General features: G+C 36.0%; 2 protein-coding genes across 2 annotated transcripts; one reads left to right on the top strand and one right to left on the bottom strand.

Moving 5' to 3' along the window:
- Window positions 1–9,020: 9,020 nt before the first annotated feature.
- Window positions 9,021–12,939, top strand: LOC113495382 (hexosaminidase D-like). The gene is made up of 4 exons (XM_026874075.1): window positions 9,021–9,847; window positions 10,417–10,608; window positions 11,202–11,314; window positions 11,883–12,939. The coding sequence occupies exons 1-4, from the start codon at window positions 9,488–9,490 to the stop codon at window positions 12,889–12,891; spliced, it is 1,674 nt and encodes a 557-aa protein (XP_026729876.1). The 5' UTR covers window positions 9,021–9,487; the 3' UTR covers window positions 12,892–12,939.
- A 2,259-nt stretch (window positions 12,940–15,198) lies between these two features.
- Window positions 15,199–21,189, bottom strand: LOC113494815 (serine/arginine repetitive matrix protein 2-like). The gene is made up of 5 exons (XM_026873300.1): window positions 20,909–21,189; window positions 19,592–20,727; window positions 18,217–19,417; window positions 17,785–17,987; window positions 15,199–16,145 (listed from the first exon to the last, which is right to left on the bottom strand). Exons 2-5 carry the CDS (start codon window positions 20,696–20,698, stop codon window positions 15,477–15,479), a joined length of 3,180 nt encoding a protein of 1,059 aa, XP_026729101.1. The 5' UTR covers window positions 20,699–20,727; window positions 20,909–21,189; the 3' UTR covers window positions 15,199–15,476.
- Window positions 21,190–27,264: the final 6,075 nt, after the last annotated feature.

Raw genomic sequence — 27,264 nt, 5'->3', positions numbered from 1 at the left:
GAAAATTATTAAAATAATGATTAAGTCAGGCTCCGTAGTTCTGCTTAAAACTGTTAACAATTCGTGACATCGACTTCGAAATTTTTAATGTTTTTTTTTTTATATGACTACATTATTACAGCCCTTTGTATTGTTATTTTACAAGATCGTACTAAATCATTTCAAATAGGGAAAAAAGCAAGTACAAATAACAGCTGTAGGTACCTCTTATCTTATGAAATCAGCTGATAATACAGGGCAGTAGACAACTTTACTGGTCAAATAAATGTATTGTCAACATCTGAAATTTATCGATTTATTGTTTAGAACGTTTTTAAAATAACAATAGACTCGCCTCAAAATAATTTAACTTTTATAATTATTTAACAAGTTTGTTTAACCTACTAAGGCTCCTTAGAAAACAACAAACAAAAACTGTTAACCAACTTGAACCAAGGTCTAAAATAATCATAGTTTGCTGTTATTTCTGCGCAATGAATAACTATCGAAATAAATTGAACTTCAAATTGTTTTAGTTATATTAATAGCCTTGGAATTTTAAAACTGACCTTCTTTCATTAAGACTCAAAATCTAACTTTTAGAATTGAAAGTTTGAATTTAGACTTACTGTTTTGGCGAGTTTGCCGAAACGAGGATTTGGTTGCAAAATATTAAAGACAGACCTTTGGTTAACACTCCAACCGGAAAATATTCATAATCAACTTTTTAAAGAGCGCCTTCCTGTGCGCGGAAATTTAAACACGTTGTCTTTTAGCTTTCGTTTTAAGCATTGCTTGTTGATGACAAGAATATTTCTAATGATATTAATAATTGACGGGCTTGTAAAACAAAATAATATCATAAACCTAAGTCCACCAAAGCATGATGAATGAAAAACGTCCCAAGTATACCAATCACGTTGCCATGACAACGACAGAGGAGAAAAATAACAACACATTTTCCCTTATACAGGGAGCTCACATTGTGCTTACATTTTTCGGTTTCATTTGTTACATAAATCTTTGTGGGAGACTCATAGAGAATAGCTCCATTTCAAGATACGGTCGAATAATATTAGAATTTGAATTTGAAAAGACATTGAGATGTCTGAAATTCAAATGGGCAACAAAAACGTTTTTGCATGTCAATCTGATACAACTGGGGCGGAGTGGTTCTTTGAAAAGTATTTCTTTGTTGATCGACAACTTTCTTTACTGCGAACAGGGTTAGGTATTGTGATGGAGTTGTGTATCAATTTCCTTGAGTTCTGACTTGATATTTATTAATAATGTATTAAGAATCACAATTTCTACAGGATTACAAATAATATTGTAATACTGTTTTGAATAATACAGGGGATCCAATTTAATTTTCATTATTTTTTCACAATCTTTCAAAAGGTCTTTCTAAAAATGACAAAGTATAGGTAATTATATGGAAATTGGTGCCTGCCCGAAAACAAGATCGCGTCAATGATGGTACGTAGATTTAAGCCTAAACTAAGCTAAGCCTAACACTAGCGTACACATAGTTTTTGGCCATGGAAACTTAAAAAATTACTTGTTTCGTTCATATTCCTTAACAAATGGTTTTTAAAACGATCACACAAATGCTTGTTCTACGCGGGCATCTCTGCTGCTACGCTCTGTGAGTTTAGCGTGGTGACCTCTACCACTCTGCTATCCGTGCAGTCAATATCAACAAAAAATCTTGAAAGCTTCAACACTAACAACATAACTCAGATTCGCAGACAGTTTAAAATCCTTCCAAAATGCGGTACAAAATAGCAAAAGTTGAAATGCTCAGTCAAATATGAAGAATAAAATATGGTTTGGATGGTACAAACAACATTGTTGGTCAACTTTAGAATGGCGTTCACTTGATTTGATAAATATCTTGAACTTTTGGCTTGTGGACGTTTCTGTCGTGAGGTAACCGTTTTCTAACTTAAAAATTTGGTGTTTAAGTACGTAAGCTCCACGCTATTGTCCCCTTATTAAAACTTAGGCATGTTCCGTAAAAACCGGTCAAGCCATTTAAAAGTTGAGGGGGCTGAAAGTTTTAACGGTCAAGGTTTTTAAATTTAATTTTATAAGAAAAGTTACCTCATCAATTTATATATGTACGACCACAAAAACAAAACATTTTACATATTACTTCTAAAATTGCTCTACAAGATTGCCTCTACTCTTTATTTTATCATTCTCTATTCAATTTTTCTATTTCAACGTGCGAAAGATGTTTAAAAAGTTTTTAAAGACATCGACGCACTATCTCTGTTATACTGAACTACAACTTTTATTACACAAGTTTGTAAACATGGTCCGTGTTTTCAAGTCTTATGATGTAAAAATATGAAGACTGTGTTATGACAGTGCCTTATATTTTTTCCCCCGTCTTTATACACTCACATTCTTGTGTGTTTGTTTATTCGTCGTTCCGGTAAGTTAGCAGGCTGAAATTGTCAGGGTAGCTTCAAACCTGATGACAATGCAATTTACAACTATAAAAAAGACGGCACCGGTCTTTTTAAATTTTGAATGTTTTTTTGAAAACGTAGGTTTTTTTAGATTTTTGAAATCTATTATTTCTTCCATCTCCACTCGCTTTGAGTTCAGCGGAAGGGGTTGTCAAACTTTTACTGACTCAAACACACCCATGTTCGATATTTTGCCCTTTGTGTTCGGCTACGGTAACCCTTCGGACAATCCCGCTGGCTCGGCGTTCGGCTCCACAGATCAAGCTGACATCCCTTTGACTTTGATCAATTACGTTCAGAAAACTGGCACATTTTACGTTTTTTAATAAACAAACTAAACTGAAATCGGTCCATTCGTTCAACACTCAATACTTACCTTAATGCTTCTATAGCATACCTACATACATCCTAACATGTTACAATGCAGACAAGCAGACAAATAAACAGACACGTCAAACTCATAACATCCCTTCTTTTGCGTCGGGATTAAAGATAGGTGTCCTAAATGCCTGGCCTCTCGCTTTCGTAGCGCTAATACAGGATGTCCTAGGAGAACCTCAGGGCTGCAGATGTGGATTAAATTTAAGGACGTGTGGCGATGTGTTCGGTTATCTAAGACTAAGTGTAATCCCAGACGGTAGATGATGTTTTAAGGGGAAGGTGGAATTTCGTCAAAAGCAAATTATTTCAATCAATAATTTTGTGGAGAAATATTAACGACATTGTCTTAAATATTTAAAAAGGAGGCTTTATTTAAGTCGGTTTTAAGTAAAAACCTTTTAATTTGAAAAAAATGATTTATTTATCATGTATATCGTGATCTCTTTCTATTTTCAAATATGTACCCGCCAGGTAAATCACTTTAATACAACTTTTAAATAATTACAAGTATTTTTTTTTATATTGAATGTATTTTCCTCGTAAAACTCAATAAAACAACAGTAAAAAGCATCTCGTTAAGAGCTTGTTAAAGATTCCTGAATAACTCCTTTTCTTTGTACTTGCAACCTAACCCCTTAATACTTCTACATAATCTAGACAAAGTCAGTTCATTATGAACTCATGCTACCTACCGCTATCTTCTAAAAAAGGTACTAATGCAGGTGTGGAAAAGAGACGCAGCTATGTATATTGTATAACTCTATCTCGCTTTTACAGTGACCTTATCCTTTCTTTACTAGATCATGGTAGGTGCTCAGATCATTAGGTCGTTAGCGGCACGATCTATTCACAACTTCTAGATCAGACTCATTCCTTTTCTAAGATAAATAGCAAAGAAATACACTTCGTGAATAATTTACAGCAAATTTTGCAGTATCTGTCGCCTGCGGCTTTATTGTTCTACTGGATTCCTAGTTTGATTTCAAGGAATTAGATAGTTTTGTTGCTTTTAAGACAGGTATCTTAGAGGTTTGTTGCAATAATTGGTTAAGTTTGTCATTTATTTATTTTTTTTATTTACCTGTGTTCTGTTTACGAGTATAATAGTAAAATATCGTGTATCAGCACATCAACAACCCTAATAACAACGGCACTTTTTCATTCAAACTCACAAAAACACATGCACAGATAAATCCTTAAATAAATCCGGTCAGGTACAAATAAAAAAATAGTTGTCCAATTTCTGACCGTACCGATCGTTGCTTAACCTCGCACTTTAGTATATTTTTTGTTATCATCGTAATAGAAATACATCTTCTATAACCATTTCAACCGTATAGAACTGGCATATAGTCAGACTTACATAAAAGATAATTCCTGAAAGGAAAACTCTGTTCATAAAGTCTATTTTTCTAAGCCTCCAAGTTCCTATCCAGTCATTTCGAATTAGCCCAAATTAATGACCTTGTCAGTTTTACTTCGCAACAGATTGTGATAACTACGAGACAGAGCTTGGGGCATTGTCTAAGACAGACTTCGGATGTCAATCGTGATCGAGACAACTCGAGCACTCGGTATTCAATAATGGACATCGCTGAAGGCAACTTGACATCTCAAATCGATTTGGAATCGATTTCGCTGTTCCGATGGTAGTGTGATGTTGGAAGTTATTGTGTCACTTCTTTTTGTCTAAGGTTTTGCTTGCGAGGATATAAAACTAAGTTATTATAGGTAAATTCAGATTTTTATTTATATGTACGCGATGAAAATCCAGTGTAAAGTCAGAATGAACGTCTTTGGTATTATTATCCATGAAAACTTATATTTTGGTTATACTCTTCTGATTGATAATGAAAGATAAAGAGCGCAGGCAACAGCTGATAGTTCTTCTAATTATACTATGTTAATTCTGATATCACATTAAAAATACTATAGCTGTATTTACAAACACACTCACAACAATAAAACAATATATTGGATTTAGAAGTTCATTTCAATAAACTTGGATGGAAAAAAAACAAATTGTTATTTTACAGTTCCCTATAAGCTATGAAACGAAATTGCGATAGTGTAGCAATAACCATATTTCTACGCTTCAACGATCACGGGTTCCCCCCGTTTCCTCCATTTCACCCAAAACATTATCAATAACGCTTAAATATATTTTGCGATATCCACGAAACTGTTCGAAGTTGATACAAATGTATTTTTTTATGAATGTTCTATGGATTTGTAAACAAAGTTTTCCAAGAGCTCTGTATCTGAAACAGTCCGTTTCAGTCCGCTGCAGCTAGCTGCTCTTGGATGCCGGTTATAGTTGCAAAATCACCTTGCTACCTTGTCCTTCTATAGTGAAGTCAGAGAAAAGTAGATAAATGCCAGACAAAATGATGCCAGATCGAAATTAGTCTTACCGTTCTTGATGTAGAGTGGTGTCAGGCTGCGGATAAATAAATTAGGAAAAAAAACTTAAAGAAGTATTTTTTTTTGTAATAGAAAATCGAATTATTCCTTTTTCAATAACAAGCTTATTAATAAAAAAGTGAATACACGACCTATTCCCAATAAATGTACTCGAGTAAAATTCTGTGAGAGCTAAGTTTTGTATGAACTAGAAACTTGCCCTTAATGTAATATAGAGTACCGGCTGGTGGGTGACCATCGCTAACTTGAGTTACTGTCACTAAGTGCCCCTCCACACTCCACACATCTGATCACACCCTACATGTATGCTTAGCTACTGCACTTTACATACTAGCTTACTCATATGTAAAGTCAAAAAAATGGTAAAGAAGACACTGAAAATTCCGTACAATTTACTCAGGAAAGACAAATTTGCGAATAAAAGTCGTTTATTATCAAATTTATCTCCGTACGTATTTTTTATGTGGCCGCAACAGAAATATACCATTTTAGAAAATAAACCCTGTCTAGCTTTAATCTATGAGATTTGTGACAGACGAACGGACAGCCGTGACTTAGAAGGGTTAAGATTTTTCGGTTTGGCTATGAAACCTTAAAAATCTGTTTTCCCATGACGTTTCAATTGAGGAATGGTTAAGATTAAAACATTAAAGGAAAAAAAAATTAACTCATTATAATAACCATAAATCAAACCACAAGAACTCTGCAATTTAAACCTAGTGTAACTTAATTTAAGACATAAAATTGCAATTACTTAAAAGCACTTGTTTCAGTAACTTGGGCTGGAATTGCAATAGCGCTCTGTGTAAACTAGAGACACGTCTGACCTGGAGTGTTTGTCTAGAGAATGTGGAAGTAATGTCTTCCTCCAACATTTATTTAGCAAAGTCTATTTTTGCAGGAAATTGTTTGAGATTTTTATTTTTCAAATGTTAGTCAAAATTTAATTTGACTTTTGATATTTTGACTGGACTGTGTGTCTAGTGATTAGTCACCCTGGCTGCCAAGCCGAGGTCTTTGGTTCGATTCCCACGCAGGTTACATGTTTGATTCTGATCTGTTTTTGGTCAAATAAATTTTAAACGCATTGCTATTCAACGTGACAATGCTGCCAACCTTCTGGGCATGTTTCCCGAATTTGGCAAGGATGAATATAGCTTTTTAGCGCTTTGTAGATAGCATACATTTCATTTTGTATTTATATTTAGTCTAATATAGTCTCCAAATAACCATATACTTCAAAGATATTCTTTATCCAAAGATAACCGCGTCATTCAACAAAGTACTTACTGTCTTTCTTTAAGAATATTGTAAATTTTCTCGCACGACAGTGTTATTTAATTTTCACCTTTAAATATATCAATTACTCCATGCAACTAAGGCTCAATTTCATTAAATTAGTGGCATCTGTCCATAATCCCAGCTGTACACTGGCTTGTTAATCAAACAAGGCCTTAATGTCACTCAAAGGGGCTTGCAACACAGTTTGAGCTTACCTAGGACACACATGTATCTCGGCACATGTCATGGACCTAATTTCAGGTCAGGTAACTCTCTAATAAGTGCCTTCTGTTGGACTAAGATATTAGGGCAACGGAATAAAGTTGATACAAGTTTTTTATCAGGATTTTGCCCTCATATGTTCAATCGTACAATGCATTCCAACGTATTCAATATATGTTGGAATTTGTCTGACGGACTAAACAGATTTCTATAATAAAATTTAGTCAAAATACCCTATTGATGTCCTCTAAGATTTCTAACCATAGTCGTTACTTAATTTCCTATATTTATATTAAAATCTCTGCTTTAAAAGCACCATTGCAGGCTAAATTCTAACATAACACAGATAACATAGCACAGAGGAAGATTATCGCTCACGAACGAATGTTTACTATTTGCACTTGAACTTGGCATTGGCAAGTTGCCAGGATTTCAGGATATTTGGCAAAGCGAGATATAAGAGTGCCATGTTACCTTGACCTCTAACTTAAATCTTTATTGCTTGCTTTCTCTCTTAAAGTATAGATGACCGTGTGTCTGAATTAGCTGGTTAATGACTGACTTTCTGTAGTTAAACTGAAATGGTTTTGTAAAGTATTGCGTTTGAGTGTGCTTTTAAATTTATGTGTTGTTTTTTACTCTTTGCATGTTCTCTCTTGTGAATAGAACTAACTGCATCCCTTTAAGTAACTTTATAGTGATGTACCTACAAAGTAAGTATTTAAACGAAGTCTTATCTAAAATATAGCACAGTACCTAGTGCATTATTTGTTTTTATTCTATTCTATTAGCTTTTTGCTTTAAAATAGAGTCCCGTACTAAGAAATTCAATCCTCGTGTCACGGGGATTTCATAGACATTCAAATCACTAACTTAAGACACCCATTTTGTTTTATTCATATTTGCGGTGTCTGACCTTATCGGTTATAAGGGAGGACGTGGATTCGATACCCATGCAACACAAATGTTATTCTCTTACGATCGTGAGGCGATAAAGATTATAGAGAATGCTAAAATTATTTCTAAACTTCATATCGCCTATGTTGCACTAAAATTTATGTTTATTTAATAGCAGAACATAATTTTCTTCGCTCTCTTTAATATTAATATGCATTTTTTTTCATCAGTACAAAAAGGTAACACTCCAATTAGTCCAACTAATTTAATTCACTGTTCATAAGTAAAATGACGCCTTGTAAATTCTTGAGAGTGTTGACGCATGCATGTCACACGTTGCTAATAACATTCGTGCAGGCGATTTGCATATACACAGCACGTTACTTGATTTAACGTTGAAATAAATAGACTTAGCACTTAGAGGTAAAGTGAATGTATTGTGAAGCTTAAATACAATTTATTTTAAAACTGTAAATTAACACTAAAGCTTTTTCTATTGTCATTATTACCTACACTTTTGCTAACAATTTTTAGTGTAAATTTTATTTTAGATGCTTTACATAATTGCGGCCCTAATTACGGCATTATTTCTAATCTTATTTGTAACTATCCAAGTCTATTATAACAGTCAATTCATTCTAGCGAGATGATAGTATTGTGCAACAATAAAAATTAACTAAATCGATGCCTTTGAAACCATCAACGACCATCAACCAACAGCAAAGAAAATACTCATCAATGTCCCTTAAACATATTTAAGTAAATTTACTAAGAAGTTGGAAATATAGAGATCTTTTCTGATCGTACAAAACTCAAAACTTTTTCAACAATAATGAATATTCATTGACTTACTCCCACCTCCTTCAAAACACAATATGATTCTAAAACCCTACTTTATCAGGCTTACATTATCCAACAACAATTCTTAAAGATATTGTTCCGGCTGTGGAAAAGGGACGCTGCTCTACAGCATATATTGCCATCCCGCTTTCACAACTAGTTCAGCAATACTTAAAAGCTGCTAGTACTAACTGTAATAAATATAGATTCACTGCGATTGACTGAAATAGAAGAACGTTTCAGCAATAAATAATATAAATCGGTTCAGGATCTTGACAGCTACAACTCACGGCTAACTAGCAGTTTGGAATAACAAACGTAACAAAACTGACAGTCTAGTCTCTATTCCTTGAACAATAAAGTTCAAATTTACTTAGCTGTCTAATAAGGATTGTGGATTTTCGATTTGCAAAGATAATAACGCTGAAAGGCTACGTTTAAATTGATACAGGGGAAGGATGACCTTAGAGATTATTTAGTTAAAGCCATTTGTAATTTACCTCATAATTCTTTCGTCATTTTTTTTATAAATCCATCGTAGCGCACCACGACAAATAAGTCTTCCTACCAAAAAGTATGAAATCCAAAGTCTAGTCTACTGGTGCGTAACAACACACCACAACACAATATTATGTCTCCGGCTTTAAATAGAGAAACAAGAAAGAAATTCATAAGAAAGACATATACCTACCATTTTTATAGCTTTGACATTTTATTTTTTTCAGGCCATCAAATAGACAACAGATACATAAAAATACTCGTACCTCAACCTAATTTTTGTGTTATATAGTTCATCAGCTCGTTAAGTGTACTCACAATTTTATTTACGACTTATGTGGACTGAAGCCATGCAACTGTCCGACGCTTGACAACAACCTCATTTAAAACAGTTAGCATCGCATTTCGTGAAGACCACTTGTCTTATTCGTCTAGTGAATATTCTGCAAAGAGGTTTTATCATTTTTTCCGTCCACTGACATGAGATGACAAGAAGACAAATAATGCGGTGTTTCGCCATTATGAGGTCGATAAGAATAAAATTTTTCGTTCTAACTTTTTCGTTATTGACGATTTACTTGTTCCTCTTCTATTTCTTCATTGAAAAGTGGATTAATCGGAAGAATGACTCCGTGGGTCAGTCTTCAGTGGGGCTCTCTTTGAAGCACGTCGTCGTGCATCTAGATTTGAAGGGGTCCCCGCCAAAATTGAAGTATTTGGAGTCTCTTCTTCCAGTCTTCAAGTACTATGGAGTCAATGGGCTCCTTATGGAATACGAAGATATGTTCCCATATGAAGGGGACCTCGTCAATATCAGCTCAAGGAACTGCTACGATAAAAATGAGGTAAGTTTTTTCTTCCACAATATCACTACACTCACGACCACTTATACTATAAAACTACTAATTGGTGAAGGTCTCGGCTCTTTGTTTAATTCATATGAGGCTGCACAATCATACAAAACATCTGCACAATCAAACGTAAAATTATATTGTATTTACATTGAATTGAATTTCCTGAAACAATTATGAAATCTTCTGTTTAAAATATAAATGTATCAAAACAATATTGCTATTTACCCCAAATTTTTATCCAAACTGAATTTACTCGCATTTCTTTATTATATGATTGCTTGTCTCAACCGAATTCCTTTTATGTACATATTAAGCTAAACAATACTTGGTGTCACAAACCTCACTGCACAATTATAGTTCAATACTTCGGCACATCTTATAGTTTACTACAGTATAATAAATAAATAATAACATAAAAAGCCTCATAACTTTAGCTATCTGACAATATCCCATCTAAATTGGTCCAGCCTTTGCTGAGATTGCTCTCCACAAATGACCGACTGGCCAAAATATGTTCCTGCTTTAATATACTACGATAAATACTATTCTATTTATAACAGCTCAAAAATTTCCTGAACAAATCCGTTAATATGGGTATTGAGATAATACCTTTGATTCAAACATTCGGTCACATGGAACATGCGCTCAAGCTGCAAGAGTTCAGACAATTGAGAGAGTCACAGAAGTTCCCAGATTCTATGTGCCCCAGTAAGGCCGGCAGCCTGCAGCTGGTGAAGGAAATGTTGACACAGGTCAGTTACAATCATGTACGAATTTAGATATCTACACACTTGGCACGCGATTTTTTTTTTACACGTCTCCCGCACTAAGTCATTTAATCCGTGTGTCACGGGGTTTTCACGAACATACACAGCACATCCACAATGACAATAAAAATATTGAGTGTTGAGATACCCAGACTCAGAACAAGCATTTGTGGATTCATGAATATGTTTCTGGTTTGTTGAAGGAAATTTATGCCTCTACTAATTTGTTCTCTTAGATTTTACCGAAACTAGGAAACTATACATTTTATTTTAGAAAAAAACATGAATTACTGGAAAATACTGAAATTCCTTTTTAATGACAAAGAAAGCTCGAAACGGATGACGAACATGCGACTACGAGTATATTCGCCGTTGAAAAACTTCGATAGTGTATAATAGAAGTACCGGTACATTCTCTTAGGTACCTTATTTTTGTTACGCCATAATCAATCCAGTCTTTTTAACACAATTACCTACGAGAGATGCTCAAACTGTTTTCATTTAATCATCAGTAGAGTGTCAAAGCAAAATGGCCGGAGATAATTAAAATTTAAATTGGTTATTTACTTTGTTTACAGGTGATAAATTTCCATGCGAGCATAGTACCGTTGAACCATATTCACATCGGTTGTGATGAAGTTTATCATATCAACAAATGTGACAAGTGTCGTCACAGGAATCTAACGAATATGTAAGTATACGAAACTTTTAAAATGATTTTCTTAAACCACTTTGTGCATGATCATCATCAGCACTTATTCGTTCACTGCTGGACATAAGCCTCCGCAATTGCCCACCATCGAGATCCATATTTGGCGTTGTTCGTAATGTTATAATTTAAATGCCGTGACAATAAAGTAAGTAGGAGATGGGTCATACAGTGGAGACTACGCGGTAAACGCAGTGTGGGCCGGCCCCAGCCCGATGGACCGATGACCTAAAAAAAGATAGCTAGCTTAGTCTACATGCAGAAGGCAGAAGACCGGGTGCTGCGGTGTAACTTGGTCGAGGACTTTGTTCTGTGGTGGACCTAGATAGACTGAATCGATACCCACTATTGTGTATGCGTGAATTGATCTTCTGTTGATTAATTTGCCAAGCACCGACCAAATTTTATTGTATTCGTATTTATTTATTTTTAGTTTGTCCCACATAACCTTCAATACCGGCCTATACTGTCCCAATGCCAGGCAAAGGCCTCCCATATAAAAAGTCCGCACGTTGACAGTCAATAAAAACTTACATTTCCATTTTTACAGAAAGCTATTTTATAAGCACCTTCAAACACTGGAAACTACGATACATGAGCTCAGTCCTCGCACAACAGTTCTAATATGGGACGACATGCTTCGAGGAAAGAAAGGCTTGCAACTGAGCAGCATGGACAACGCTGACGTCGAACCAGTTTATTGGGACTACAAACCACGTTTAACCGTCTCCCATACGGACCTCCTCAATTACCATCGAAAATTCAAGAATATTTGGATAGCCACTGCCTATAAAGGCGCCGACGGCCGGGTGGCGACGACGCCTAATTTCAAAAACCGGTTCAACAATCACATTGCTTGGCTAAACTTTATCCTTGGGTACAAATTCGGCGGAGAAAGCAAAGTATATGATTTCAAAGGGATCATTTTAACTGGTTGGTCGAGATACAGTCACATGGATCCATTATGTGAGCTGCTACCCGCTGCGATACCGAGTCTTGTAATTAATTTGATATTAATACAAAAAATGAAGAAAGGTGTAGTTATCAATGAGGCTGAAACCTTGGATTCCGACGATTTCTTCTCTAAATATATTCAAGCTGAATTCAACATGAGATTTAAATGTAGAAATATGATATACGTTGACGATTTCAATAGTGCTGTGTGTAATTATGAAAACAGTGAAATCTATAATGAGCTGAAGAACTATAATTTTTTCTACAAAAATATCAAGGACAAGTTTATCAATGATAATGCAATACTAGCTTCAATTAACTACTACTCTCAAATCGGCAATATAAATATGAACACAGCTCAAATTCATTTATCTTGGTGTAAGGATAATTTGAAGAAATTGTCTAACTTCGAAGAGAAATTTCGATATCTTATGTCGGTTTATTACGAGAAGGATGTCGTCGATGAATACGTGATGTCTAAAACTTATGATACGACGAAGAAAATATGGAATGTATGGACGACACTGAAACAGCATTTGAAGACTGTGAAGTGGGACCGACGACCGATTCAGAATAACATTACAATGATACTAAACTATGTTTGAATACTGTTGACAGAAACCGATAAAAAATAAAATCACTTGATACCTAGTGAATTGTTTTAATTTAATAAAAACATTTCTCTAATAGCGAATTGGAATAATCATTTGTCTCGCCGACAACTAAGAGAAAATTTGTAGTAGATACGGCTGAACGTCCAGACGTGTCGCGCAGAGCATGCGCGAGTGATCCCCGACTCCTGTGCCCAGCAGCTGTAGGGAACCGCGTTGTCATAGTCGGTACACTTAGGTAAACATAAAGAACGATACAATATTTTTATTTGCATATTGTTTTGAAAACTATAGAGGTCGTGTATTTTGGCTACCGGAAACTCTTTCACCCATTAATTAATTATCGATAAAAAAAAAACGATATAATACGGACTCATTCGATTTTTTTTTTGGTGGCAATGTCTTTTACAATTACAGAAAGTAATTCTTTCGCATTGAATCACAGACGTTTTTATTTCAATGTACTCCTTACTTACTTTTGTTCTTCCATACTTTGGTTTGATATCAATGTGTACGTAGGAGGCAATGGTTACTCAAAACCAGGTTGTTAATAATTGATTTTCATCGTTGTTAAATAATAAGGATATAGGAGAGACTATTTTTCGATGGAGTACCCAAATACTTGAATGGAGACCATGAATCGGATGACCTAAAAGGACAGCTGGCACAGACTGGCTTCAGCTGATGTATGATCGGGTGTTTTTGACGGTGGCCCAGTTGTGGACTTTGTTTGGAATATATATCCCTACTAATATTATAAATGCGAAAGTAACTCTTTCTGTCTGTCTGTTACGCTTGCACGTCTAAACCACTGAACTGATTTTAATGAAATTTGGTACAGAGATAGAGTTGACCTTGAGAAATAACATAGGATAGTTTTTATCCCGGACTTTTGAAGAGTTCTTTTGGGAACGCGATATAACCGACCTCGACGCAGGCGAAACCGCGAGCGAAAAGCTAGTGATGAATAAAATAAAATTAAAATAGTTAAAGACCTATATTACCCACCTACATAAATATGCTCTGATAAAAATTGAATTTCTCATTTAATTACCACCCCAAAAAATCCAACTTTGCACAAAGGATTTATCCCCAACGTCTTATAGCACAACGCGCAACTAAAATTTATATTCTAACAGTACGGTATGCACTGTATAAGTATACATTTTATAACCGAAATTCTTTAGAGTGTCAAACCGTGTTCGCCTCATTCCACGGAGCTTTCAACTCTCGGTGTAGTGGTGTAATCAATCAAAGTATAATGCTCCCCATCGGGACGCCGGCACGTTGCTTACAAAAAGAGGAATTAACACAAGCAACTGATGTCTATAAGACTCGTGGTTTTGACTGACAGAACGTTGGATAAGGAAGTGGTAATAATGTTCTGGCTTTCTTACAATTATTTTTTTCGGATGGCTAATCATCAAATTACTCTTCTCGCTTTTGGTTGAGTGGAAGGGAGCGTTAGACTTTAACTGACTAACATCCACTACTTCCTTTAGACTTTGTGTGCGGAGTCCGCAGCGTTTCGGAAAATCCCGCTGGTTTATTGAATCCCTAACGTTGATTCTCAATTTTTTTCTAATTTTTGTTCCAAATGTATTCAAATTGTACGCAGACTAAAGATATTAAAGACGGCTTTTGGCAAAACAACACCATTCACTTATCCTAATGGTTGCATAGGTGATTCGTGATTACTCACGTGGTAACTTGAAAATGTCTTGAAGTCAAAAACATTGAATGTCGGTTAATTTTAGGCAAGATAAATTTTAAAGCACACTCCAAAGACTCCACTTTGAACAAATTTTACCACTGCCTACATCCCTTTCATAAAACAATTTCTTAATAGACTCACTTACTGCCTAAAATAGAAAAATCATAATTTCGTGATAATTAGCTTTAAATACTCTTCCCATAAACCATATCCACGTTGAACAGTTCCAAGTAATTCTCAACCGTTTTCTATGCAGCTGATCGCATCGCCTGGATTACGTGCCGCCGTAATTAAATTCTTGCAAACCTTTTCAGACTATGCTCGATGTCACTTCCATTTTACGACAAAGCCGCGAAATACACTTAATAGGGTACGTACCTAGAGGACCTTTACACCTCTCTAAAATATTGAATAGAACACATTCCTATTTGATATGAATTTAACTAGCCAGCTTTGTACATTAGAGACATTAAAGATTATCTCTAAGAAATGTGATTTGTCTACAAGCAAGTATTCTATAATTATTGATGAGTTCTAGAAATTATAAATTTCGTGGTTCACCATTTAACATAAATGAAATCCAAAACAACATGTAAAAAATCTTTATTTACACACACAGCAACAAACACGTTTAGATAAGTTTTGGTAAACTTGTAATTATAGTATTAGTAACGATATCACTTAACATGCTTACAGCAAATACTTTCTATAGCACCACGGGCGTTATTATAAACGTTTTATTATCACGAAGTATTCCATCTTTGGAAATCAGTTTGTGTCGACTTTGATTGATTGTAGCGCCATTCACCGTCAGACTTATTTTAAACATTATCCTATCAATACTTTCAGAATTTTCAACAGTTATTTATCTATTTTTAGTGTCATTGTCATCTGGTTCTTTACTTTTGCTAGCATCTATTTCTGTCTTTGTTTTATGCACTGGAACTATTTCAGTTGCCGGTGGAGTTATAGGAACAAGGCTGCCGTCCTCTTCGGCAACTTTCAAGCCAATGGTAGCTCCTAATTTTGCACTTGCTTGTTTAAACGTATTGGACAACTTCAGTTGAACGACGTTGATGAACATAGACGTGAGCGCAAACCCGAATACTAAGTAAAGTATGGATGCCATCATGAACATTGGATGGTCAGGGACTAGATCGCCGAGACCGATTGTGGATATTGATATGAAGATGAAATAGAATGACTCGAAGAAGTTCCACTTCTCCCATAAACTGTACACGAAAGCTCCAATGATGATGTAAACAAGGAGAATGAATACTGCTACTGAGATTGGTAGGTTAAACTCATCGTCTATTTCGAAGACTGATGGCGCTGGAGTTTCTATGTCAGTTTCGAGATCGATATCCCTTGGTAGTGTTCCAGGTTTTGGAGGCAAAGGAGGAGGGACGTCACTGGATTTTCTTTCGACAGGTGGCGGGACTCCGTTTGGACTCTCTTCAATGTCTTCCTCAGAGAAAATCTGCGAAGGTCGACGCACGACGTCATACACGATGTTCAAGCCCTTCATTACCTCCTGAAATCCCAAAAAAGAAAACATGTATTCCATCTAATTTAACCCACCTTGTTTAAAAACAAAAAGGGTCTACATTCTACAATAATACAACTGCGCCTAGAGCGTAATCATTACTCATTTCTGGAGAAAAAGGAAAACATTAGCTTTGTTTGTCTATAACGGCAATTTGAACATCGTTCTCAAGAAAAACAGCGCTCAAAGATATCTTTTTGTTTATTTAAGATTTGGTTTTATTATTTTGATAAATATTTACTTCGTTGCCTCACTTTCGGGTCAGTAAATATAAATCTTAAAAACTTTGGAAAATGAGATTGTATTATTTTTCATTGAAACATTAATCTTTGACTACATATGTAGTTTTTAAATCATAGATTAAATACATACAACATTACAATTCATTTTAAGCTGCACGTATAGCCGAGTATTTGAGGTCACCACGCCAAACTCACTGAGCGCGACGTGTCGCGGATTCGATCCCCGCGTAGGACAAGCATTTGTGTGATCCACGAATGCTTGACCTGAGTCTGGGTGTATTTGTGCATGTGACATGAGTGTTTGTGAAAACCCCCCGCGACACAAGGATTGAATTCCTTAATGCAGGAGTCGCTTAAAAGAACAAAAAAGATTCAAGAGTTCTTGTAAAATTTACTCCAGTGATAGATTTAACTTTATTAACTAGAAATTAATTTCAAATGGATTGCTTTACCAAACTGTTCTCATGACTTTCGTGTTATTCGTCTGTAACATCGTTTATTAGACGTAATGCCGCTAAAACGCTATAATGCGTAGTGCACGTCAACCGAGTCTGCGGTAAACCGCATCATTACGCCCAAACCGAGCACGGCCAGCAATGTAATGCAATTTGCGAAGCTTTCTTGTTATTTCTCTTTAAATACATAGTTTACTTACAGTTTAAAATAAAACCTTAAAGCTATACTAATATATAAAGCTGATGAGTTTGTTTGTTTGTTTGTTTGTTTGAACGCGCTAATCTCAGGAACTACTGGTTCAAATTGAAAAAATATTTTTGTATTGAATAGACCATTTTTTAAGGAAGGTTTTAGGATATAAACTATCACGCTGCAACTAATAGGAGCGAAGATACAATGGAAAATGCGGAAAAATGGGTTTATACCTAAATCATAACTTATATCTTCTAACCACGCGGAGGAAGTTGCGGGCAACAGCTAGTTTCATTATAAATTGAAATCTATTTTATCATCTTCGTTGACATTTAGATAAGTTAATGGATATTTGAATATGCAAAACACACTTCCATAAAAAATACAGGTATCACTTGCCTGTTGGTATAGTGGTTAGTGACTCTGACTGCTATACCGAAGGTCGTGGGTTTGATCTCCACCCAGGACAAATGATTGTGTAATTTATCTACATATATTATGTATGTATTTAGAAATATACCTATACATATGCTTATCAGTTGTCTAGCATTCATTAATACAAGTTTTTATTTAGTTTGTGGAATATAATCAATTTATTGCATTTTGTAGACACGAAACATGTTAATTAAAGATTTAATTTAGTTTATTATATTCCACATTGGATTACGAGTTAGTTTTTAAGACTAGACGCTCGTTTATAAAAAAGGATTGGTTTCTTAAATAAATATTCAAATTACCTGTACAGGTGCTGTTCTCCTGACCTTCCTACAACTTCTCGTGTAGTAAAACCTTCTGATGAACGCCCAAAAGAACTTGATGATCCTCGTGAACAGTTTACCGAAGTCAGCGAGCAGGATCAAAAACAGTGGGATCCCGATTGTAGCGTAAACTATTGTCGCCACTCGCCCATACGTTGTCTTTGGAGCTATGTGACCATAACCTGGAATTCACATAAAAATAACTATTAATAACAAAAACAAATGAGTCCTGTGAAACTAAACTACAGTGGACAAAACAAAACACTCGCAATGAAATAAAAAATGTGCATTTTCATTTGGTTTATTGCAATGACTCAGCAGATAAACAGTGCGGTGCAATGGAACTTCAAAGTTCAAACAATCTGAAACAGACTTCATGTTCGCGTAAATAAAATCTATAATTAATCTTACCGACAGTTGTGACTAACGTCAGGCAGTAGACGAAAGAATTCATGAAGTTCCAAGAACGCTGACCGCTGTACGATGTGACGCCGGCCTCGTGAGCTGTGTGCAACTGATCTTCAAACTCATATAACTTCTTCCTGGCCATTGACTTCCAATCTTCCTCCCGCAAACTATGACTCCCCCGCCATAGGTTCTCTATAAAATCTCTTTTCACGTTCCTTGTGCTACATTTGTATGCGTTTTCGAAAGACCCCTCTAAAGTTTTAAACATCATTCCTCCCAGGCCGCACATTATAACTAGAATCAGTAAATCGCAAATACATTTGTTTCTGTAATTCTTTATTTGTTCGCAATGGATTTTCTGTTCTTGCTTAAACTGCTGCCAATTAGCAATCAACTTCCATCTTGAGCGCACAACTTTTGTATTTCTTTCCTCAATAGACCTTCGTTTCACTTTTCTTTCCGGCGCGCGTTCTTTACTTTCTTTCTTTGCACCGGATTTGGAATCAACGATAGATCTTTTTCTTAAGACTGACTTTTGTTCACCTCGCTCGGCCTGTGAGGTAGCGTTGTCCTCTGGTGCTAAAATTATACCTGTCATCATCTCCCGCCTATCATTTTCTTGGCTTAAAACATTAAGTTTATGCGTCAACTCTGCTGTTCGCACCGATAGATCAAAGTCATACTCGTTCTCGCTGGGCGACGATGAATAGCAACTGGAAGTGTACTCAGACTGACTTGCATCAATATATCCCGAGCTTTGTCTACTTTGCTTTTCCAAATTTGTCGTCTTACTTTTAACTAACCCTGCCAATATTTCTTTTTCGCTAATAATTTGAATAGTTTTTGGACATGACATGCCTCTCGACTGCCTTAGCGTCGTTGGAGTTTTATTAGGAGTTTTTAATACCTTGTGTGCAGGTTTGTACTCGGGTGGAGTTCTAGGATCCTCCTTGGGCATAGATAAACTTCGTGCACGTGCTTTCTGCATCAACTCGATGATCTCTCGACTGGTTTGGCTCATACCTGTTCCTGTTTTCTCTACCGGTCTAGTTTCCTCGTATCGGTGTACTGACTGTGAGCGGTTCACTTTCGGTGATACTTTATTCTTCGTGTAACGCCGTGGTGCGGCCACAGTTCTACGTTTCGTAACTTCTATTTTGGCATTCTGTTGATCCTCACTCATCTCACTTTCACTAGTTTTATTCTGTAATGTTATTATGGATAAATTATTAATTACTCTTCTCATTCTACAAAATCATGGCAAACTATGTACATGACGATCATTTTATTGCATGGCTTGGGATTATGTCAATTGGAAATAAAGTGCTATTAACAAAGCGATTAGGAGAATAAAAAATACTTTCATATAAAAACTGACCCCAAATCTTGAAGCAGATTTGCTGCGAGCCGGTTTAATAGGTGGCGCACGAGTTTCTTCTTTTGGTTCTTTTGGTTTAGAAGGTGGTTGTTTTGCTATTATGGGTTTAATATCTGTAGACATCCTCCTACTCGGAGTTCTAACAATCCTCTCTCGTACTTCTACATTTGGTTTCTTTTCTGGTATCATCTTTTTGCTCGGCGTCCTTTCAATTTGAATCACTTTTGTAACAAGTTCCGTGGGAGACGCCGGTGATTCAGGTTTAGGTGTAGTAGCTTTGACAGTCTGCTTAACTTCTCTATCGTCAAATGTGAAAACACTTTCATTTTTAACTGGAGTTTTTGGCTTTTTAGTTGCATCTTCCGGTTTCTTTTCGTCAGGGTAGACGATTTCATCTAACTTTTTAGGCGTTGCAGGCAGAGGAGCGGGAAAGTTGCTCTCTTTAGGAGAGGGAGAAGGGGTTGAAAGCGTATGTTTAGTGTCTTTCGGGGGTTCAATAGTTAATGAATTGCGTCTAGACGAGTCTTCGTCTTTGGGGGTGAGGGCGTAATTAGTTGATAATAGTTTATTAGTTGGATCAATAAAGCTCCCTTTTCGTTCTAAAAGATTTGCAAGCTCTTCTTTATCTGGTATGGCAAACGGTGAAATACTTCGGCGCCTACGCTCTATAGCCGCCATTGCCCTTTGCTCTAGAAGTTGGTCAGTGTCTAGGTCATACACTGGATCTTTGACATTTGCTTTTTCTTGCACTAAGCGTTTCATCTCTTGGTATGTGTTGTCTGCTTCTATTTCTCTTGAGTTGCGTTGTGGTTTGAAGAAATCTTCGTCATCTGATGTCGGAGTGTCTTCGTGTGGCTTTAGAGTTCTGCCGGGCTCGGGTGTTTTTTCTCTCTGTCTTGCAGCTTGACCTCTGTTCTTTGACAAGTTTCTTCTTTTCCTCAGGGACATGCCCTGCTTATCTTCACCGGTATCCATATCTTCACAGTGTATTTCTGGTGACGTCGATACTAATTTGCCAGTCGTTGGCGATTCACATTCAGCTGTTATTTTCGGGATTTTTAGAGACAATTGGACTTCCTGGTCGTCCTGGTTGTCGCTATCACTCATCACCACCAACTTTCACACTCACACAGAATCTGCAAAAAATAAGTTGTGATATCACAACCGCTCACAATAGACTAAGGGAATTGAACTCGATTAAAAGTGTCAGAGCAATATCAAGCTTGGCAGTGAATTATAAATCTCCTGCCAATAATAATGTCACAAATAAAATCAAACAAGCCAACAACGACGGGAATTCAATAAGTGTAAACTTACCTCTCGTTTATGATCCCGACAACAAAAATTCTTTATTACAACAGCGAAGCAGATTTCTAATAAAAGAATCTATTTTCGCCTTCCCTCAGTTTCGGACGTAAACAAACGTCCGATGATAAGGAATTGCAATCCATCTTGGTTAAACTTTTATCACAGTGAAGGCGGCGTTGTTTCAGAGGCAAAACAAGTCAAACGGTTTTCACTACTTCTATAGAATGTTCTATGGTGAATGTTGTCACAGTTTTCTTTATACACGTTGTGCGTTTGTGACGCGAGAGAACTGAGCGTTAAAGCGCCAAGCCCGCCGGGCGGCGTTCCAAATTTAAAACAACTACACCTAAATTCAGTCGAGTTCGTGTTTGCAATCGCACACTAGAAAATGTTCTCGACATATGCGACCATTATTATTTGATACGTCGTGCTGAAAATGCGCCTGGAAATAGTAGGAAAATGTGGCTTTTTGAAGCTCTACTGGAAATGGTGATATGATGTATGGCTAATATCTGTTTCAACCAGGTTTTCAACACTTAATGACGTATAAATAGATATCCGTATTTACGCGCGTTGTGTTTATGAAGTAATTTTAAAAGGATTTTGCAAATAAAATGTTTCAGAAAATGAAACCAATTGTCTCTAATTTGTAAACTAACGTATTAAAGAGGTTCTATAACAAAATCCAGATGTTCAAAGCGATAAACCTAGTTTTAAATCGAAACAAACAAGATGCTTGCAGTTTAATTGTTATACAGTTAAAATGTAATAAATTTTATTTCAAGTACTTAAAATAAAGAAAAATAAAACTAGAGCTGCATAAACAGAATTAAGGAGAGGAATAAACATTTTATTCCCTTATGTGTCTAAGCTGCTTTATATAAAACTTGCATGAACACGGTTGAAACACAAAAGGATGGTCATCGCCGTGTTTCGCAGTAGGTACTTTTATAGAAGAAAATTAATTATATATTCATTTTTTATTCTTTCCTAGTGAGTTTGGAATACTAAGCATATTTTACAAATAACAAAACTTTAACCAAATAATTTGTGCCTTTCACTTTTGCAGCTATAGAACGCAGTACTGAAAACAGTTGCTAACATAAAATGGAAAGGCGTTGTCAACAAAATAATAAAATATACAGAATGCTAATTGTGTAATTAAAGTGAAACTGACCGCCTTTTTCACAAACATTTCACATTGAATAGTATAATTATGATTTGCTCACACATATTTATTGGGATGCTAAATCAACTGAACTCATAACTGTCACGTAAACCGTCATACTGCGCTTCAACTACAGTAAGTGTAATTCATACATAATATGTATGAATTACACTTACTGTAGTTAACTAGCCGACCCGACAAACGTTGCTTTTCCGTATATACAACTCCTCAAGAATTTCTGATGTATAAGAAGAGGTAATTTTGACTGCACGGATAGCCAATATGGTTGAGGTCACCACACCAAAACCACTGTGCCCGGCGTGTTGTCGGTTGATCCTGCGTACGACAAGCATTTGTGTGATCCACGAATGCTTGTTGTCAGTCTGGGTCGGTCAAGACGTTTCGGAGAAGTTTAACTACAAACACTGCGGCCCGAGAATTTTTACATGTAAAACACTAGCGACCTGCCCCGGCTTCGCACGGCTGGACATTTATTTTTTTAAGCTTATTTTCCGGGATACAATATAGCCTATACGGATTCGGAAGAATCGCTCTAAGTAATGGTAAAAGAAATTTTGAAATTGGTCCAGTAGTTTTTGAGCCTATTCAATACAAACATACATAAATAAAAACATTTCCCCTTTATAATATTAGTATAGATTGCTCAGTTTACCTATAGTAGTATAAATAGTTCCGGAGTAGAACAGCGAGTTCCAGAAGGTCCAGGTTTTCTTCTTGGTGTCGTTAACATGTTTCTTACACTCCGTATAGTTTGCTTCGTACTCTTCTAAATATTGTTCTATGTAGACTAGCAAGTCGAAGTTGCGGTCCTGGGGGCAAGGACATGTTATTTACTTGTAAGTAGTAGGCTCGCCTGTTAGTCTAGTGGTTAGTGATCCTGCCTGCTATACCGTAGGTCCCGGGTTCGATCCCAACCAAGGAGAAATGTCCGCGTGATGAGCGCGATGTTTGGTTTTGTGTCTGGATGTAATTTTCTACATTATGTATGTATTTAGAAATATATAAGCTTTCCTTAGTTTGGCACTAGATGGCGCTGTCTAAAAAAATTGGAATACCTACGAGCAGTGCATTCACGAATACAATCAACTTAATTCATTATATACATCATACTAGCCTCCTAGATTATTACACTAACACACATGATTCTATAAGCACGTGATAAACAGTAGACTATACGCAGTATGGCAGAGTGCCTAATGTCCTACACAGAGCATAATAACAATATTACTACATCGTCATAATCTGCGTAATACAGTATTCCACAACTTTCGTACAACGCCATCTAGTATCAAATAAAGACATTACTTGCATTACTATTAGACTAGACAACTGATAAATGTTGTACTTGCAAATTTCTATATCCATCCACATTTGTATAGAAAAATTAGACCCAAACACATAACAAATGATCGTGCACGTTACATAAATATTTTCCTTGGGTGGGAATCGAACCCGCGACTTCTGATATAGCAGCCAGGTACACTAACCACTAGACCAGCAGGCCAGATGGAACATTAGGATCGAGTCTGAATTTTATCGGACTACTATTATTCTTCTTAAAAAACTATGTATAGATACGATAAAACAGGGTGAATAGAGGATTTTTTGGGGTGGTTAGATATAGAGTTTTTATTAAAACGTGCACGTTTAACAAGACAAAATAAAAAGATTATACTAAAATTTCCAAGCATTACATAAAGTAATTGTGTTTAAGCATTTTTATGTAAGATAATATTCATGCAACTCCGTAAAAAACACTATTTTCTATTCATCAGTTGAAACTCTATTCACCCCGTTTTACTTGATAACTTACAATTGGAGTGTCATTGGTGACGTTTGGATTGATGAATACGTCGCGGATTCTGTTCGCAACATCCCTTCGCACTTCTATCAACTCTCTCTCAATTTTGTTCTCGTGAGGGCCTGGAAAACAAATACACAAATGTTAAAAACCATGATTTCGCGATTGGCACAGTAAGGAAGAGTGCGTTGTATTGGTACGAATCGAATCGAACGTTTAATAAAAAACGTACAGGCAAAAGTCGATGGAGTGGATGAAAATGATTACTAATCTAAGTCGCTTTAAGTTCATATGACACTTTGTTCAATTTGTTCTTAAATAAAAGCTATATATTTTTGTACAAAATAATAAAGCATTGAAATTGGGATAGAAAATATCTGTTTATAAACTAACTGTGTGCCAAGTTTTGTCTAAATCCGTTGCGTGATTTTTGCATGAAAGAGGAACACCATCCATAATATCATCCATACACACAAACTTTCGCGTTTATAACATTAGAAGGATAGTAGGATAAATAAATAATTATTCCTTCTTAAGGTTGAATGGATTGAGAATCTACCGAATTAGGGAGAATTTAAACACATGTAAGAACTAAAATACACCGATATTTTTACGTAAACAGTCAAAAGCAAGAAAATAATGTTCTCTATCATACTTAAAACAAAAAAAAAAGTTTCCTAGCCACAAATTGCATAATAATTTATTAATAAACTTATAAAACTTAAGGACACTCAACATAATAGTAGTTCTGCAAGTTTTAACGGTGCGCGCGGGACTTGGAAGTGATGAATGGCCTCTGAGGTCTACTCTACCAGAGACATAATATTCTACATATAGATATACTATCGTACGTGCTTGCAAACACCTGTTTGTTGAACGGGTCTATGTAAGAGTAAGTTTATAAAGTACTGCTTAGTAGTAAGTGAATACTTATCGGTTATGAATTTTGCCTTTCGCAAGTCTATTGGTAGATATTATAAATTGACTAGCTGTCCCAGTAATCGTTGTTTAGCCATAAAAATAATTCTAGGGAATAGATATTCCCTAGATCTGTTTAGATAGGGTCACTAGGCTGTATTTCGTTGTTGGGTGGCAAAAAAACCTGAAGGTTGTCTTTCTTCAATCATTGGCCTAGCCTTTTCCCAACTATGTTGGGGTCGGCTACCAGTCTAACCAGTGTTTTACAAGGTGCGACTACCTATCTGACCTCCTCAACCCACTTACCTGGGCGACACGATACCCCTTGGTTAGACTGGTTGTCAGTCTTTTCAAGCTTCTGACTACCTGTAACGACTGTCAAAGATGCAAGAATAACAGCCGGGACCCACCATTTAAGGTGCCTTCCGAAACACGGAGGAACTCCTTATGACAAAGATGGTCACCCATCTACGGACCAACCGCGTCAAGCATAGCTTAACCTGTGATCCTTCAGTCTCAGGAACCCAATTTGCATTCAACTGTTGTTTTTTTTTATTAATACGTGACATGAATTAATCTCTACTACATATATTTCTTTCTTGTATTAATACCTCTTTTTCCCAACCGATTTACAATAACAGTTTACACACCACGTGAATGGGTCTCGTAATGTACTGGTGACATAGAATGCGCTCAAAATATAAAAGGTTTGACCCACTAACCTATATAAAAGCTCTTGAAATAAAACGGAAAATCTCTAAAATATTCACGGTTACACATCTTACAGGTAAACTGTTATGGGCAAAGTTTGAGACAAGTTTAAGTGGTGCTATATTGATGACGTCACTATTCATTATTTTGTAGTTTGTTATTGTTGTGTTATTTTAGAGTAGTTTACACGTGCCTACTTTTTTTGGCGGTATTTTTAGGTGAAAAACTTATCAATAACGTAGATGACTGATAAAATGATAACCTGAAGGTTTTGTAGATTCTGAGATTACTCCGTGCAACGTTACAAACAATACTATTTTGTAATATATATAAATAATATCTAGTTATTTATGACGTTTGAACTCTACTACTGAAGCTCCGTCACAAAGTTGCATGTCATGAACCGTGTAATATTGAATTGCAATTGTTATTTATAATGCAAGAACGTCAAAATTTTACATGCTCGTAGAAAAGCTAGTTAATTATAGTTAGATGAATATTTTGTGTCACGTTATTATGTTAATTCCTATACAAAACTACTTGCTAATGAATAAATGACTAAAGACTTATTAAGCTTCCATGAATAGAGCTTCCTTTTTATACTCACTATAATAGAGGATGTGGAGAAATATAGTAAAACTTTTAAAATTCTTCAATCTGAAGCCTAACAATACAACAAACATACGAACAGATCTTATATTGTAGGTACATAAGCGTCGAGATTATTTCTTCCTTACCGTTGTCTCTCAATCAAGACGGCCACCGGTATCGGTTGCTATTCAAGAACATCTAAGGCAAGACGTACACTAGGGGCCGACGAATTACGATCACCTTTTATCACAAAAACATGTAGGTATTACCATCACAAGAAAACGGATAAACATACTTATATATTTCTAAATACAGACATTATATAGATATATTACACCCAGACATGGAAAAAATAATTTGGGATAGGACTCGAGCCCATCACCTCGGTATAGCAGTCAGGGTCTTTTACTACTAGACCAAAATGCCAGTCGAAATACGTTTTAAAGAAAGACTATATAAGTGAGATGAGACGCTATACGGCTTATGGCTGCATCTCTCTTCCACTACGGCAATAGGACTAGTTCCTCCGCCTGTTGCGATACCAGCCTAACTGATAAAGTGAATCACAATAGACCATTGTAAGACTGAATAATATATGTATAGAGAAACAGCTACGGGCGTCTTATTCTTACGTTAGGTACCGTGCTTGGTTATGAAGGATTGCAACGCATTGCCATACACCGACACAAAAACGCGGATGACGTGGCACGGCGGTTCAGATTGAGTGAGTAAGAGTCTGACACTACCCATTTCCTCCCCCGAAGGAGTCCATGACGATTCCCCCGCCTAAACAAAAAAAACCATTTATGTGATCCACGAATGATTGTTCTGCGGCTGGGTGTCTTTGTGCACATGATTTGTAAGTTTGTGAATGCCCACGATACAAGGAATGAATTCCTTAATGCGGGAGTTGGTTAAAAATCTATACAAACAAGCAAATAACCATTATAGATCTATTCATAATTGATAAGTTCTCAGAATGTCACTGAATAATGCCAATGTAAAATTAATTTCATTGCTTTATTTTTTCATTTTATTTTAGTTTTATAGCATACTATCACACGCAACAAGTTGTGTTTGGCGTTCCGTATGTTAAGGATAAAAACGGTACCAAATTACTCAGGTAAGAAAATCTGCCCGTACGTCTGTCACCAG

The sequence above is a fragment of the Trichoplusia ni genome, chromosome 6, assembly GCF_003590095.1.
Source record: "Trichoplusia ni isolate ovarian cell line Hi5 chromosome 6, tn1, whole genome shotgun sequence".
In the NCBI taxonomy this organism is placed as follows: Eukaryota; Metazoa; Arthropoda; class Insecta; order Lepidoptera; family Noctuidae; genus Trichoplusia; species Trichoplusia ni.
The sequence above is the reverse complement of the archived record's forward strand: the minus strand, read 5'-3'. Positions and strand labels throughout refer to the sequence as shown.

What these genes read in the sequence shown, in the direction of transcription:
- LOC113495382 (XM_026874075.1), top strand. Translation starts at nt 9,488, where the DNA reads ATGACAAGAAGACAAATAATGCGGTGTTTCGCCATTATGAGGTCGATA. An exon ending in ACTGCTACGATAAAAATGAG is followed by an intron (nt 9,848 to 10,416) that starts GTAAGTTTTTTC and finishes TATTTATAACAG; the next exon opens with CTCAAAAATTTCCTGAACAA. An exon ending in TGAAGGAAATGTTGACACAG is followed by an intron (nt 10,609 to 11,201) that starts GTCAGTTACAAT and finishes CTTTGTTTACAG; the next exon opens with GTGATAAATTTCCATGCGAG.
- LOC113494815 (XM_026873300.1), bottom strand. Translation starts at nt 20,698, where the DNA reads ATGAGTGATAGCGACAACCAGGACGACCAGGAAGTCCAATTGTCTCTA. An exon ending in GACGTTAGTCACAACTGTCG is followed by an intron (nt 17,988 to 18,216) that starts GTAAGATTAATT and finishes TGTGAATTCCAG; the next exon opens with GTTATGGTCACATAGCTCCA. An exon ending in GGAGAACAGCACCTGTACAG is followed by an intron (nt 16,146 to 17,784) that starts GTAATTTGAATA and finishes TTGGGATTTCAG; the next exon opens with GAGGTAATGAAGGGCTTGAA.